We start from the raw sequence: 16,945 nt of genomic DNA on the forward strand, positions 1-16,945 counted from the left end.
GAGCCCGGCAGTGTGTCTCCCTCTTGTGTCTGGCTCCTTTTGTTTTGTTTTTTTCCTATTGTGTGTTTTGTATTAACTTCTGAACAAAAGGACTTGGTCAGAGACCATTGGATCGCATAGACCGGGGCGGACGCAAGGCTTGGAACTGCAGCATCAGGACATTTGCTGTGTGACCGGGGTGAGAGGGAGGGGAAGGAGGTATGTGTTGGTGGGAGCATGGGGGATGGGGTGAGTTGGGAGGAGGGGGGAGGAGAGGGAGGGGGGAACACTCTTGTGGATCATACAGGATTGGTTTCAAAAAATATGCTTTTGTACTAAAGTGACAAGTTCCAAGTGAATTTGGGGAAAAGCAGACAGCTGAGCACGTAACGGTGGCACTAGAGGAGCAAGCGGTGAACGTGCCAGAGGTGGGCACTTCCCAAGCTAAAGCGCAGAGCTTTGGCCCCTCATGGCACATTGCACACCTCCCAATACTGACACGATGTGAGCAATTGCATCACCATTTCCTGTGCTGTCCAAAAAACCAAACCACCGATGCACTATTTCTAGTGTTTTCCACATTGCTCATGCTCTGTGTAAACATAATAAACAGTTCTCTTGGACATGAGTGTGAAGCACCACGGAGTCTGAGCGTCTGGGTAATTTGTGAATCGAGCCAGCAGCCCAGACACTGCAAGAGCATGGACTAGGAGTCCTCACACAGAGCCTGCACCGTGTGGGAGAGGACCAGCAGGTACCATTTGTGTTGGTGAGGGTGGTTCATTGCTCTAAGGAGGGTGAAACGTGGATGTCTGCTTGTGGACCCTTCGTGTTGTAAGGTGCTGATACAAATAAACTGGTCAGACTTTAGCTGATAAGTCAGGTCCTCTCAGTTACTGTCCCCATGTGAATTCGAAGAGCAGATAGGTTTTTGAAGGGGTTAAAAGTTAAAGAAAGCAGCAATATTAAAAACCCCGTATAAATCCTGGCCCTCCCAAATTAACAACTGTAACTCTGCCTTCCTCAGCTGATTCTCTGGGAGTCTCTACACATATAAGCGTTGCTCATACTAAGCCACACAAATCCACCTGAAACAGATGCATCTTTCCTGCTCCTTGCAGATTGTACAAGACACTGCAAGAAATAAATCAGTGATGCTTATCAAGTGATTCATCCCTTTTAGACAAAGAGCCTGGGGGCACTGGAAGGTATCAGTCCCTCTGATCAGCTGCTAAAAGCCCCAAATAGATCCAGTCACCTGAGGAAGAAAATGAGATTTAGAGTGACCCTGACACTGCAAATGCTGGTCCCAGTCCTGTCTGCACCCTGGTCACTGGATGCTGTGCCACTGGAGAAGGAGCTCATAACCTTCATGTTCTTAACTTTCAAACAGTAGTATTGTAAAGATTCTGTCCTGCTGACCAAGAAGAGCAGAAGATACAAGGTAAAGCAAACCTGGCTAGGGCCAGGCACTAGCTGTCCCATCCCACAGAGGGTGGAAGAGAAAAGGCTCTGAGATGGCCAGAATATGATGTTTGGCCAGGAGGATGGGGAACAGGGCATGCAAATATAGGCAGACCCCAGCAAAACCCAAGGTGGGAAGGGAGCATGTGCTCCTCTGCACAGATGTCACCAAACCCCACTTTTAGCCCTTCTAGTGAATCTGGAGAAGTGGAGTCTTTTCTATGACACAGACTATTTGGGGAGCATGAGATTGCTTTGCAAAAGGCAGAACAGAGCTGCCCAAGTGGCTGTTCCCATTAGTAGGCAGGAGGGGCTGTGCTACTTCCACAGGTCACCTCCTGACTCTTCTCATTTTTCCCTTCTCAGTGTGGTATCTGTTTCCTCCCCTGATGTGGAAGAGATGGTATCAATTTTTTCTCTTTTTCTTCCAAAATACCTTTCAGCAAAAATGAAAAGCACTTCAAATGTCAGCAAGTCTGCTTAAACTCTTGCACTCTAAGCAGAGCAGCACTCTGTTCCAAGAAGAAAACTCGGGCATGAAGCATTTAAATGAAGGCTTGGAGCTGCCTGGTGAGCCAGTGGCATGTCTAGAAAGAGGGAGCAGGAGTGCTGAGCATTCGGTCTTTGGCTCTGAGCACTGTCTCTGTAAGGCTCTGCACCAAGGCATCTTACTTCACAGCTTTTCCAGAACAGTGGCAACCCCCCAAAATGAGGCGAGACCCCCAGCCCACAGCCCACCCCTGGCACAGGGACGATCTGCGCAGTCTGTTTCCAGCCCTGCTGAAAGCCCTGGGCTGGGTCTGAGCTGTGCTGATCAGCAGGATGCAAATAGACATTCTGCCCCTTGCAAGGGAATTCTGTGCTAATCCCCAACAGTGGCTGCCAGTGGTCAGTTCCAGGAGCTGGAGATAAAGCATGGCTTGAAATGGACTGGTTCAGCCGAGCTCCGTGTTTATTCCTCCATACGCACTTGGTTGCTTTGCCATAGAAACCTCCCATGGAGAACCGGCTGTGAATAAATACATGGAAATGCAAATTATGAGATCCTGGCCTAGGAAACAGCCGCTGCTTCTTGGGTGACTCCAACGGGCTGCAGCGTAGCTGTGGAGAAACTCAGAGCACACTCAGCTGTTCCCTGCCAGCCCCTGTCTGCACCGACGGGTGAGGGACTCTGTGGGGGCACGGTGGTGAGCATCCAGCTCCAGAGCTGTCAAGTGTCCCCCTGCACTGGCAACTCCAAATCCAGAGGAAGCTGTTTTCATAAAAGCTGAGTTCACAAAGCGGAGAGGATGACATGACCCAAAGGAGCCTTTTCTTGCTCTGAATGAGAAAGCTCAGGGCTCCCGAAGGGGATTAAAGGGCTGAGCTCACTAATTCAGGTCTCACTGATACCCAGAGGGACCAGCTTTGGTATGCTCCTAAATCAGGGGATGCCTGCCTTGCAGTAAGCCTCTGCCTCCTGCCAGACAACACAGCAGGATCCCTGTCACACCGGGTGGGGCTGGAACCTCAGCTCCTTAAAGCAGCGTCCACACTTCAGGATCAGGGCTCATACACCAGGCTGCCCCCATCGCCTGCATCTTCCCAGCCTCCCTCCCTCCTACTCTCTCTATGTAGGATGCAGATGGTCAGCCTGGGATAGGACCTATGTCCCATAGCAGAGAGAAAGCTGCAGCTGCACAGGGTAGTGTCACAGCCCCTTCCGCACCCCAGCCTCCTACCTGGTGATCTGTCTCAGAATAGATCTCAAAGTGACACATTTAAGCACACCTTTCACAAGTAGTCTTCTGGAAGGAGAGATCATTGGGTGCAAAACCATTTCCACACCTCATCATCTTATTTTTCCCAGGCTTTATAAAAAAAACCTTCCTCCTCCTCCTCCTGGGGTTGCGTGGTCCCTTTGCAGATCTACAATCCCATAGTGGCAGGGCAGGAGACAGCGAGCTCCTACCCCCACCAAACCCTGCCAACAGCAGCTTCCCGCCCAGCACCCTCCCAGCAGGCAGTGTCTGAGCTGGCACAGCAGGTCCTCTTGCATGCTCCACGGGCCACCTGCAGATCTCGCTGGACAAAGCTGGTGAACACTGCGAGCTGGGGCTCTGCGTGGGGTCAGGCAGGCAGCAGAGAGCTCTAGCAGGACCCGTCCCCAAGGCCCAGCCGTAGGAAGGTGCCACACGTGGGGGTGCTGAGCAGCAAGCAAGCAGCATGCTGAGCAATAAGGCCATTGGTGCCAGAGAGAAGAGGGAAGAAGGAACAGGCCAGACCTTTTCAGGTACTCAAACAGAAATGCTCTTGCTCCCTCCCTGCTTAAGTGAACAACACATTCCTCACTCCTCCATCCTTTATTTTACCTCAGCCTCTGGCCCCAGCCCCTGGGGTAACCACTGCAGCATGCTCCAGGGAGCAGTATGCTTAGCACTGAGGTCACCCCAAGCCTCCTCATTCCAGTGACTCTGCCTAATAACTAGTAATCTTTTTGTTGAGGTAAGGATGCAAAAAGCAGTTGGAAGCACTGCCTTATCTGATCTATTTTTGTTTCACACACTTCAAAAGCTGTCAAGGTCCTTCTCTTCTGCACTGCCAAGGCTCTTTTTTTTCCAAATTAAAACTCATTGCTCATCACAAGTATTTGGAAGATAAAGGAGTCTGCACTGTTTGGGGCAGGCTGACAGGCTGCTTAGTGGACAGCTGCTGACAAAGTTGCCAAAATACAGTTTCATCTTAAGAAAGCAAACAAGAGAGGATTAAACAGTTGCTTTCAGAGCTCACTCCATCCACCACCCGATGCTGTTTGTTTCACAGCTCAAAAGGGGCCACGGTGTGTCTGAGGATGAACTCTTACCACTTTACTATCTTGACAGCACAGGGGGTACAACAGCCTTCCAGGGCAGCTGGCAGCAAGCCCAGCCACCCCAGCTCCCTGCAGCTGGGGACCACTACAAGGAACAACAGAATCTGTTTTGCAGTTTGCTGGCATTAAACAAATGCTCTTGAAATAGATGCAATAGCTGGTGTAAGGCTGCCAGGAGGTAGCTCCCAAAACAACCCCAACCGGAACGCTGTCCGCTGAGGCCAGCACCCCGGGAAGCTGTGCCTGCCTCTTGAGCTGCTCTGAGACACCAAGTACTCCATGAGGAATCTCTTCTGTTCCTCGCTGACTTGACAGCATTCTGGCTCAGTGGGGCCAGTTCAAAACCAGAATAGCCAAAAAGCACAATGACCACACAGTAACTCTTCCCCAGGAGAAGTTTTTCCTCCACAAGTATTTACTCCTTTCCACAGCATCCGTCACTCCCCGAGCTGCATCCAAACTGGCCTCAAAAGCAAGCAAACCACAGAAACACTTGACGTTTCTTTCCACAGCATCAGGTTTATTCAGCTTGCACACAGGTGCGTCAAAAGGGTGGAGGACAGATTCTTTGCTGCTTAAACTATCAGCCAGTTCCTCCACTTCTGGGAGGATCACTTCTCCCAGTCCATTTCTGAGCCACCTGCCCCAGGCTGGATACAGTGATGGGACACATTTGCAAAGCTATCAGACAACTACATTGCCCTTATTCAACCTGTGTAACTCTCCTGAAACACGCTGGGTCTCAACAAACAACCGTGGCACAGAAGTCTGGGAAAAAAGGCACTTCCCCACAGTGGCAGCAGCAGCTGCCTTTGGGTCTCCATGTCAGACTTCTGAGCGGAGCTTTGTTCTTGATCCCCTGAAATCTTTTGGTTTGCAGAGCCAACAGTTTGATGTGTGCACCTTTGTCTGAACTCTGCAGCAACTAAGTCAGAACCAAACTGCCCATTTTATCAACACTTTGATGGGGGGGCGTGTCAGTTTTTCAAAAACTGCAACTGAAAGAGAGCGAAGTGGAGGACACTAAAGGATCAGCTCTGGCATGCAGCCAGAGGCAATGGCCCAGAGAATCTCCAGCTGCAAGGTCCCCTCAGCTGGGTCCCAGCCCTGGCCTGGCCTTTCCCTCAGCTCCAGTACGAATATGACCATCTTGGAGAGGACTGCCCTGTGCCTGGGCAAGCCTGTCACGGGCAGCCCCCGAGCCTCCTCTCCCCCCTGCTAACAGCATGGGCACCCCAGGAGCGATGGGCTCTTCTGTCACCCTGGGAGCTGAAAGGCCAGGAGCAGAAAAGGCGACGGGATCCCCAGTCAGCATTTGCATTGCCAAGGCCGGTGCTGCTCCTGTCCCTTAGCGGTATCATCAGCTCACTGATTTGGTTTTTGATGACTTCCTGTGGGAAGGCCCCACACTAGAGCAGGGGAACAGGATGAGGAGGAAGGAGCAGCAGAGACAACCTGTTACGGACTGACCACAACTACCCTTTCTCCATCCCCCTGCAGCCCTGAGAGGGGAGGGAGAGGAGTTCAGGGTGGAGGAGTGAAACTGAGCTTGGGAAGAAGGTGGGGGTGGGAAGGTGCTGTTTTGTCTTTGCTTCTCACTACTGAAAGCTATTTTAACTGGCAATAAATGAATTCTCCCCAAGGCACGTCTGTGTTGTCAGTGGCAGTAATTGGTAAGTGATCTCCCTGTCTACCCTGACTCCTGAGCATGTCCATCTTATTTTATCTCCCTGCCCTGTTGAGGCAAGAAGGTGGCTGGGTGGGTGCCCTGGCCTGAACAGGGAGACCCCCACTAGGCAAAACAGCCGGAGCCATCACTGGGGTTGGGGTTCAGAGAGAGACAGGCAAGACACAAAGCAGGACTGGGGATCAGGGTGCTAAAGTAAAGTGAAGACTGCTACAAGAAATACTCCCTGTGTAAGGGATTCGTGTGTCCCACAGCATTAATTTCAGCCCAAGGATAGCATCATGTGCCGAGAAGAGGTAGGTGAAACATACACAAAAAGCAAGGCTCAAATGGGGCTGCAGAGGTAAAGTGAGAGCTGCTGCCTGGACCCTCCCAGCAGTCTCTAGCTAGAGGATTCAGCACATCCCATGGTATAAATCTCTGCCTAGTTTTAGGATTAGACTTCATGTATTTGAGTCAAATTCTGACATGAAAAACCTCTAATGAGTTCCCTAGAGCTTCATCCACTTTCTCCACATCAAATACGGCTCATTAACTGGAAAAAAAACGTTGTAGTAAAAAGGCAAAACAAAGACAGCACATCCTAATAAATACCATAGGAAAGGAAGATGCAACATTTCCTCTGTGTACATTCACTCCTTTTCCCAAGCCACAGCACTCCTTGCTGCTGTATCCAAACTGCTCTCAAAAGCAAGAGGTGAACGAGACTGCAGGCAAAACGATGCACTCCTGTCTCGCTCTGAAGATATCTCTGATGTGCACTTTTATAGTGTTCTTCAAATAGGAACAATATTGGCTACCAGCTCAGCTTTGCAAAGAAACGTTTGCTGTGGAGCTGTTCCAGAGACACAGACATGCAGAAAGGAGCTCATTCAATTGTGAAGCAGCAAACAGCAACACCTTTTTTGTTACAGAAGAGTAAAAATCTCCAGACTTCAGTTCTTTTTCTCAGCTAGATGTTCTGTCAGGGGGAAAAAAAAAAAAATATGCACCCTGCAGGTTCCTTGAGACTATAGAAGACTGTAAAGATATCAATAAGCAACCCAAAACACCACGACCTGGAGCTATGCATTAATCCCACTCTCAGCTTCACAGCATGTCTGCTGGGGGCCATCAGCTCCAGACTGAGCTTATTCAAGGCTGTGGGCTCAGAACGGTTGTGGTCTGTCTGACTTGTGTCTCTAATGCGGGCTAAATACTGCCAACCTCCCAAAAAAAACTCCTCTCCCCCAAAAAACCCAAACACAACAACCTTGAGAGCTCCCACTTTTAGACAATGAACATCTCGTTTGTTATCTATGAATGTAAATCACACTCAACACCTTCAAAACTGGAAGACAAAGCCAACAGATGTTTGCATTGCAGAGATCTGTTCTCTTCTGCCAGGCAGGATGGAGAGGTTGCTATCCTGAAAACAGAACCAAGTACCCTAGAAGGAGGATTACAAACAAACCTAATCCTCCATCATCCTCTTCAGCTGCACCAGGGCAGAGTGATTTGCAAGGTGCTCTCACCACAGTAACCAAGATCATTTGATCAGTGCTTTATCTTCCCCTTATCCTTGCAAGGAAAGTAGTGTGACTACTTTGCCAAGCAAGTGACCAACAAGCCTCCAGAAGAGGGGCAGAGACTGTAATCTCTTCTCCAGATTCAGTCCTACCCTGAAAACTCTCCTCCATAAAGACATTTTTCACTGTTACCTCTAGCGAATAAACACATTTGCCAGCACAGAAATCCACAGCAGGATCCCACTGGCAGCTGTTATAAACTTACAAGTAACATCTTCTTATTCTCCAGAAAGGAACATCAGTCCATGTCCTTTAAAGATGAAATTAAGGGAGGAAGGAAGTAGGATGAAAATGAATCAAGGCAGCACAGACTCAGCAGGCTTTAATGGAACTGCCTAGCAAGGAGGATTGGTGTTTGTTGCAGGAGAGCAGAGAAATCAGAAAAGAGTGTACAAAGCAGCTGTAACAGAAACAACAAAGCTGCACTTCTCCAGATGCCACTGAGGGATGTACAGCAAAGCAGCCTGAATATCCTAAGAAGTAGCAACTCCAGTAAGCCACCACGAAGTGCTTATTGATCAACAGGAGATGGATGCTGGAGGTAATGCTCAGAGACCATCACTTTGGGATGATCCAGCAGTTAGAGCACTCACTTGGCCTCTGGAGACTTTGTCCCTGAGCTCCATGGACACTGCTAAGCCAGTCACTTACGGATAGGTATTGAAAAGGTACCTAGCTGATGGGTTTCAGCAGTTGTGGGCCAAATCTCCCTTCAAATTTTGGTCTGAACCTCTCTGTGGCTTGGTCTCCATCTCCCTTGGTGAAATGTGAGGTAACAATGTCCTTATACCCTGTAACAGTTTTGTAAAGAAAAAACACATGAAAGCAGGGGTCAGGCACTTATCACAGCACAGAGCCAGGAACGAGCTAGAGGTCCATATGACACCATCTCCCTGCAAATCCAGGCATTCCCATTTCCCTTCCCATCACCAGCCCAGCCCTGCTGATATTCCCACTGATGCTCTGGCCCACACTCCCTGTGAACATTTTAGGCACTGTCAGATAAAATGTGAGGTTTGCTCTGGAGTAGATGTACCAGCTCCGCTGAGCTGGAAATAGGGCAAACCCACAGCCAGACAACAGATTTTAAGTCCCCAGGCAAGGGAAAATGAAGAACAAATTCAACGTTCACTGCAAGCAGTTCACTAAACAAAAGAACAAGAACTGTTTTTTCTGCCATTCTTCTCATTTCTCCCAGCATAACTACACATCTTCTGGATACAATCTGTTTCTTTGCCAGGGCTTCAACGTTCTCCCCTGAATTAATGATGCTGGAAAATTTCCACTTTTCAGAGACTCCGATAGTCTCTGCTGAGCAGCAGAAGGCTGCACAATACTCGCTTATGCAAGGACTGGTCCTGTGCCAGCCTGTCTACAGGGAACAACCAATTCACACAAAATCAAAATACTTTCCTCATTACATGTCTGAGTTACGTGGAATAAAATCACCCCAAACCTACTGGTCATACTGTACACTAATGTCAGCCTCCACACTCAGTGAGATAAAGCCCACACCCTAGTCTTTGAGGAACAGTTAGTGTGACCAGAGGAGGGTGGTGGCACTTCATCAGTCATTACCTCCAAAGAACTCTTGACACTACCAAAGACTATTATTACAGGACCAGGCAACAGCAGGACACCTGGAGCAGTTAAAAATGCAACTTGGTCTTGCACACAAGCACTACTTTGGCTACTTCAGGCAACAGCATGTGGTAGCTCTTCTGTCCACAGACATGAGCTGTCCCTGAACAGATGAGGAGAGGGACAACAGCATCATCTCACTTGCAAAGTAATCTGCAGCACACTGCCCACATCAGCAGTTGTTTCAAGGCTGTTCTGGACCGTGCTTTACACGCGGTGTATTTGTATTTCCTCCCAAAGAAACGCTGAGGGCAGGAGGGTCCCACAAAGTTACTTCTATCTGAAGGGAGAGGAGAAAGACCAGGTCTTACCATCTGACATCAGCTTAGCTTCAGTAAGGTGCAAGTCTGGATCTAAACTTTTGCCCGTGTCAGGACAGAAACATCAAAGAACCCTGGGAGAACCCTCCTCTGTTTTGACCTATGGCTGAGAAACAAGCAACCAAATCACTGACTTTTTGTAGGCCTCAGAATTCCACCCTTTGCTACCTTACTACATCATTACTCCACTGGGATATCAGCCTTCCATCCTTGCTCACATTGTACTGGCAAGAGGAACTAGGACATCTCTACTTTAAATCAAAGCTCACTGTAAAGCTTAAATAGCAAAGAGATACATATTGGACAGTTACTCTGATCACCAGCACCAGAAATTCTCATTTTCTACTCCATTCTGCCTTTCTAGAAGAGGTTTTCTAGAGGTCATGGGAGATTTAGAGGCCACATCCCTTTACTTCTGCTTTTCACTGGCAGAGATTAATAGGCTGCTGCCTCTCCCCAATTTGAGAGCTCAGTTACCCTGAAGAAGGCTTTTAGAGCATGACATGTAATCACAGTCAGAGAACAGATCCCATAGCTCGCTGCTCCTCTCACCCACAGACCATCCCTTCCCAGCCTCTCTCAGTCACATCACACCACCACTCAGGGCTGAGATTTTGCAGAGTACTCTGGGAGGATGAACTGAAGTCCAGGTTTAGTTAGACACAGCTGGAGAGCAGGACTGCATGTGCACACAATGACAGAACCTGTCCAGCAAGGAGAAGTCCCACAGGTCTGTCCGAAGCAGCTTTTCCAAGTGACACCTTCTCCAATCACTTAACTCTTCTCTGCTCTTACTGGGGTCTCCCCTCTGGTGTTCTTCCCCAGCACAGCCTCGGGTTTGGCTCAGGAAGACGGGGGGAATGTCTGCCTGCACTACTGCACACAGCACTTGGTGTGGCTGCAGTGTAGCTTCCCTGTCCCGCAGGAGTGCTCCAAAGGCATCTGTGCTGATCATATCAAAGGGGCAAGTTTACATCAAACCTTCAGCCCAGTAGCTGGTCTCTGCCAGTAGCAGGGAGCTACGGTGAGCCCTGAAACCACTGAACAGAGAGAGGTTTATAAGCCCCCTCCTCAAAGCGATGGCAAAGAATGAAAAGAAATATTGCAATCTATGACCAAAAAAAGGGTGACAAAGGAAGGTTAAAAACAGGTTGGTGAACTGGAGGAATCTGCACAACCTACCCAAGTGCACATACCCAATTAGCTGAGTAGGGGGAACACAGAGCATTGAGCAACAGCTGGAGTGACCTGGTGGCCCATGAACCTCGCACTCTGTGAACACCCAAGAGGGAAGAAAATAAGCGGAGTATTTCATGCTACGGTTTGTAATAGTACTGAGTCTATGGATGCTACAGCAGAAGTCAGATTTCTTGCATTTTTTCCCTTTCCAGAGGGTTCTGGTTCCTTGCATTTCATTCTCTTACCGCCAGAGCCATCTAGTGGATGAGACATCTTTTGTCAAAGGAAAATTTAATTTATCATACAGATAATACATACATCATACGTAGGACCTTCAAATCAGCCTGTAACAAAACAGCATGTCAGTAGAAATTGCTAAGTGATGTTTGTCTTGGCTGGGGCTTAAATTCCTCCCAGTGTGTAATGCCAAACTGTTCAACACTAGTTGACAATATCTCTCTGAAGCAGTAAGCAGTCCACCCTAACTCAGCCTCAACCTGAATTCATGGTGCAGAGCTTTCCATCTATACAAATTACAGTACCTTCCTCAAAGCTGATATGGAGATATTTTTTAAATAAAGCTTAAAAGCCGAGGCAACACTGGCTTGGGAAAAAAAAAAAAGTTTCACTGCTGTGTGCTCAGTGGACAGTCACAAACAAAGAGTGAGAAAGACAAGAAGGGACAGAAATTTCTTGAAGCAGGTATGCTGCAGAGTTTGTTCTGTCAGAGCTCCTGGGGAGGAGGGTTACTGGTTGTTTCAGAAAGTGGTGTTTGCAGCCCTGCCCTCCCTGCTCCTGAATGCCACATCGGCTGCTGCAGGAAAAAGAGATCTCAGTGGAGAGAACAGAAACTTGGCACTGCACAGGAAGGAGGAACAGGAACTTTAAAAAACAATAGAAGAGGTAATCCAGTCATCATTAGTGGAAACAATCCCCACCAAACCTGTTACCGACAGGCAGCTTTAATTTGTTTAAATAGCATTTAACCATTATACTCTCCAGCGTTCCTGTGTTTGGTGTTTCAAAGCCTTTGTCATTCCAGTAGCTGTCTGTGGGAGATGAGGTGGCATTTCTCCCTGCCCTCAGCAAAAGAAGATCACATCTAACCTTCAGAAAAGGCTACAGGTTATTCTGCAGTCAGAAGGAAATGGTGAGACACAAGGCCAAAGGACCAGATTTGCAGCCTTGCCAAAATGTTCAATCTCTTCCAAAATATACTTTTAGTCAAGTCCCTCATCTGTGGCTTACTTCACTTCCCACGTATTATTAGCTCTTTTTGGAGGCTTTACAGGAAAAGGAAGCAGAGCTCCAAGGGCTGGAAAGTACCAGATGCTCCTGGCAAAAAAAGATGTGGCAATCCTCACCGTTAGTTTCCTTGAGAGGTTACGGGGAGACCCCACAGACACCAGACCCAAAGGGGTTCTGGTAAAGTGGTAACTCTTTGCTCAAACTGTGAGCACTCCTCTCCTGCCACTAAACAGGGCAACGGTGACTTCTTCTGTCACTCACTGTACGCTAGCCATGGCTGGGATGGCTCCTTTGGGCAGAACAGCTTGCCAGCCTTCAACACACACACACACACACACTATTGTTCCACTGACCAGTCTCAGGTTTCTGTTAGGTGTTTGCTTTGGAAGAGAAGGCAATCCTAGCTGCTGAAAAAGCACCTCTAAAATCTTGCAGCAGATACTTGACTCAAGTTATACAGAAAATAATTGTGCATGGTGCCATTCCTAAAATTCCTGCTGTCAATGGCAGCCTAACACTGTACAAATTAATTAGCAACACACTCACAAGCTTGAGGTCTTAAAAGCAATAAAACCCAGTTAACAGACCTCAAATAAAAGACACCTATTTCAAACAGCCATAATACCACCTACTAGTGCAGCAGACATCTTGCAGACGACCATATAGCAAAGCCAGAGGATGTCAACAAATACTTTCTTGCCTCCCAGCCCATGTCCAGGGAGCCCCAGCATGAGCACAGCACATGACAACAGACAGCTCAGTTCTTACCATGAAGCTCACAGTACAGCACCAGGATGGAAATCTTCTCTCCTTTGTGTGTTAAAAAACGTCAGTCTCAGTGGGCATCTAGTACAGACTGGGAATGGATGTCAGCTTCTTGTTGATTTTAAGACAGTCTTTCTCAAAACAGTCTTGTGAAATGCAGACGCCTTTCCTCACACATGGGGAGGAAACACTGTGAAAAGATGTCTTCACTCCCACAGCAAGAGCTAGAACCAAACTGATGACCCAAGAGCTCCAAACAGTGCAAGCAGTTGTTGGCAGCAGTGGCTGGGCAGGTTCTAGCCTGCAGACAGACCCCTAGTTGTGCTTACCTGCACCTCACCCAGGCCAAGAACATCCTGACCAGCTACCACCAGTCACGACTCTTCCCAGGGACTGTCCCTTTGAAGAATGACACATTGCTGCAAGGAAGTGTTGGGTATCGTTACCAAAGACCCAAACTGCTGATCTGAAGTTGGAAATGCTCTTTGGGAACGTGTTTCTGGCATATGAATATGACTCACATTCCATGTTTTGAAGCAGCTCTTTGTCTTTTGGACAAGTTCTGCAGTCGAGGCGTAAGGACACCACAATGTTTTTATAGTTCAGCTCCAGCGTACATTGAACAGATTTTAAGGAGGTTTCTAATGCAAATATTTAGGATCATTACTAGGCAGAAAAACATGTAGCAGGGTTTTTCTAGTGATGTGAGACCAAATACAGCTTTATTTACAGACAATTCAACAAATTAATACATTAGTTCAACTTTCATGTCTGCACACAAGGGAGAATCGTCACAGCCTCCAAGCAGAAAATCAAGACTAGTGCTTCTGTACTTGTACTCTCTGACAATGGATATAACTGATTGTATGCAGGATGTTCCACTGAAACGTTTCAACCACTTCAGTCAGTAAGAACCACCACACTTTTAGCAAAATAAAGTTACAACTACACTTGGCTTCCTGCAGATCAGCTGATAATCTCTGTGCAGATGTTAAGACCAAAAGCTAAAGCTGATCCTAAGATTTCTTCAGAAGATCAGCACTCGTAGAGTTGTATTTAATGGATAACCATTTAGAAGACTTTCCCTGTGCGTCTGCACTGTTTCAAAACTACAAAACATTTCAAATTTATCCTCAAAAACACCTATTTTATAGTCTGTCTTCTTTTCTCAGGGGAGTGAAAAACTACTGAGTTAGAATATAATCTTTCACAGCAAATCCAGGCTCAGGCTACCAAAGCTGTCTTTCTGAATGAAAATACCTGTCTATACCCAAGGAGAAAAACAAGAAAGGCAAGAACACAAGCTCAACACACCGTTCTGAAGATGGACCTTTCTCTGTTGTAGGTCCATATAAAGCAGAACATAGCACTTTGCTTCCCAGGAACCTGCCTCTCTTGCTATATTTTCCATAAATGCATCTGTTAAGATGACTTTAAAGCATACTATTTAAAAATTCTTCCTCTAGAATGCCTTCTGGTTCTTTAGAGAATGAATGGCAACAGGGATAAACAAGAAAAAGGCAACTTGATGATGAGGAAGAAAAACACAAATATGACATATCCAAATCTAGACACAGTCTGTTACTTTCCAGATAAAGCTGTTTTAAGTTTGAAGTCAACCTACCATGTATTTGCCCAAGAGGAGTCCTGTCATGTAAGAACAGGCAAGCTTTTATCAGAAACATTTATTAAACAGAACTGATAGGAATGCACATACAGCCAAGTTAATACCCCCTAATAAAAAAAACACACGTTGGTCGAGACCAAAATTATCTTCGCTTCTGGAAGATGTTGCCACGGCCCATACCACGACCTCTTCCTCTTGCAGCCACTGAAGAAAGAAAATATCAAGGATGACAGGAATCTGGCAACACTGCATATTTATCTCAACAACTGACAAGCAAAACAGACAAAGTCTCTTGCTTAGAAGGAAGCAAGGCTATCCTATGAAGTTCAGAGAGTGGCACCAGAGCAGGAAGTTTCCTGTGAGAACCAGAACTAATGGTTACACAGTCTTGCTGCTTGGATGGAGTCCAAATTCATACACTTTGTGTTCCTTCTAAGCACCCCCCCAAATCTGTACAGCTCATGAGATTTAAACTCCTGGCCTCCCAAAGTTTTGTAACAGAACTCTGTAGGTTTCTGCAGATGTTACTCCCCCATTTAGCATCTGCTAAAGTTAACCAAGGAATGTGTAGCCCATGATTATTACTCAGTCCTGTTACAACTAGACCGTTTCTCTGAGAAAGGTACAAGTGACAGTGAACTACAGAATGGCAAAAAATCAAAGCTGCTCAGTGCTTTAAGGACCAGCTCAGTATCTGAATTTATTGTCTACAAAGGCTTAACAAGAACACCTGGATCCTTCCCTACATACTCCAAAGAGCTAGTGGCCACAATCACTGCAGAACAGGAGAATAAGCGTTATATAAAGCCTCTGTCTAACAAGGCCACTCACTATATCTAAACTACTGTAGCATCATTACCCGTGCTAATGTGACTGCCAGGTAGCTGGACAGTTTGAATTGACTCCCCTAAGATGCAATACGTAGGAAAACAAGACATGAACCAGTAATCTTTTAGTTTCTTACAACTTCTGCTTCCTCAGTGACAGAGATAACAGTTTCCCTATTCTTGTAGAGCAGAAGAGGAGGGGACACGAGAGGCACACGACGGCGAGTGACCTGCACGCACCTTGAGCCTTCAGTATAGCTGCTTTTCCTCGCCCAGCTCCAGAGCCCTGGTTTTTATTCTTCATGCTCTTTAGCATAGGAGCATTCTTCAACATGTCGGGCAAAATGAGGAAGCGGATCTTGCTGCCTCTGATGTAGACCTGCTCCAGCTGCGCCACGCGCCCGTCCCGGTACGTCACCGTGATGTTGGACATCTGGGAGGCAAAGGTCAGTCAGTGCTCACAGAGCCCAGCACAGTCCTGTGCTCCTGCTTCTCTCACCTGCACCACGCACAGCCAGGACCCAAGCACCAAAGCCAAGGACTGGCCCAGCATGCTGCTTTCTCAGCTGCAGCTGTGACACACAGCACCCAGAACAACTCGAAGGTGCTCCTAAGCCTGCTGCTGTCCAGGCAGGCCCAGGACTTCTGCTCTCTACCCAGCCTGCAAGTTAGTTTGAATTGGGTTTGTTTTCTCAGATTGAATCGGTTTTAATAAAGCTATTCTGGTCCTAACTATTAAGGAAGCATTTTAATTTCAACAATGGCTTGCCTAAAGTCAGTCCAAATTAAGCCCTCTTAGGATGCCTAAAGTAACATGTGTTTAAGAAAAACTTAAATCAAAGTTTATTTTTGCATTCAGTAGCTTAAGTAAAGAACTCCAGCAGAACCACTGTTCACAGAACCTTAGGAATCTTGACATTATTGACAAGAATGCTCAGTCTGGCTCTAAAATCAGAAAGAATAAACTCTGGCCTTTTAGGAGCACTGAGCAATCCTGGGTCCATTTTGCTGTGGAACGGGCACACAGCAGTACAGCGCGTTTTATTCCAAGACTAAAAGGGTCTCTCCATCCTGCTGCTGATAAGCTGCCAGGCTCTCCTGGCAGACACAGCTCAGCCAGCCTTCCTGCCTCCTCCCAAAGCAGGCATACCTGGCAGTTCATGTTGTCTTCAGCCTCAATCAGCTTCCCTCGGTACACTTCACCCGTGTTGGTCTCACACGTCACAATGTGGCCTTCAGCCTCGTGAAGGACTTTAATTGGTACTCCAATAGACATGTTTGCAGTGCTGTGGCTCTACACCTGAGAGAAGGAAAAAAAAAAACAACCAAGGACAGGGTTACAAATAGAGTTGTAGACTAGGTTCTATCTGCACAATTTATGATACTTCCTAGCGTAAAGTTCTGATTTTCTCTCTTGCCCAAATACATCATAAATACATCATTGCCTTGACAATGCAGTACCAGAAGCTCTCCACAAAGATGACCACAGGAAAAAAAGATTTTAAAGGTCAGCAAAAGTCTCCAGGTCTCTTCCGACCCAGGAGATGCCATTGTAAACGGCAGATAATGGACCGCCCGTGTGGCCGGGTGCACCTCAAGTGGCAAGAGCCGCAGGTGCACCCCATAACGGGACAGTCAGCCCGACCGCCTGCGGGCTAAGCGGGACCTGGGGATGCAGAGCCGCGCTCGCCGACCGCATGACCCGAGCACTCGGCTGCACCGCATCCTGGGGCCCGGCGAGCGCAGCGCACGAGGCTCCCTCCCTCGAAGGGCGCAGAGCGGAGCCCGG

General features: G+C 47.5%; 1 protein-coding gene across 1 annotated transcript; it reads right to left on the bottom strand.

The window, feature by feature from the left end:
• Window positions 1-14,372: 14,372 nt before the first annotated feature.
• Window positions 14,373-16,458, bottom strand: SNRPD3 (small nuclear ribonucleoprotein D3 polypeptide 18kDa). The gene is made up of 3 exons (XM_008945318.1): window positions 16,307-16,458; window positions 15,397-15,589; window positions 14,373-14,533 (listed from the first exon to the last, which is right to left on the bottom strand). The coding sequence occupies exons 1-3, from the start codon at window positions 16,430-16,432 to the stop codon at window positions 14,472-14,474; spliced, it is 381 nt and encodes a 126-aa protein (XP_008943566.1). The 5' UTR covers window positions 16,433-16,458; the 3' UTR covers window positions 14,373-14,471.
• Window positions 16,459-16,945: the final 487 nt, after the last annotated feature.

This window comes from Merops nubicus, unplaced genomic scaffold, assembly GCF_000691845.1.
Source record: "Merops nubicus isolate BGI_N331 unplaced genomic scaffold, ASM69184v1 scaffold30838, whole genome shotgun sequence".
In the NCBI taxonomy this organism is placed as follows: domain Eukaryota; kingdom Metazoa; phylum Chordata; class Aves; order Coraciiformes; family Meropidae; genus Merops; species Merops nubicus.

Excerpts from the sequence above, each read along its gene's own strand:
- SNRPD3 (XM_008945318.1), bottom strand. The coding sequence starts at position 16,432 with ATGTCTATTGGAGTACCAATTAAAGTCCTTCACGAGGCTGAAGGCCAC. Across the intron at positions 15,590-16,306 it reads AAGACAACATGAACTGCCAG|ATGTCCAACATCACGGTGAC; the intron begins GTATGCCTGCTT and ends TTTGCCTCCCAG. Across the intron at positions 14,534-15,396 it reads AGCTATACTGAAGGCTCAAG|TGGCTGCAAGAGGAAGAGGT; the intron begins GTGCGTGCAGGT and ends TTCTTTCTTCAG.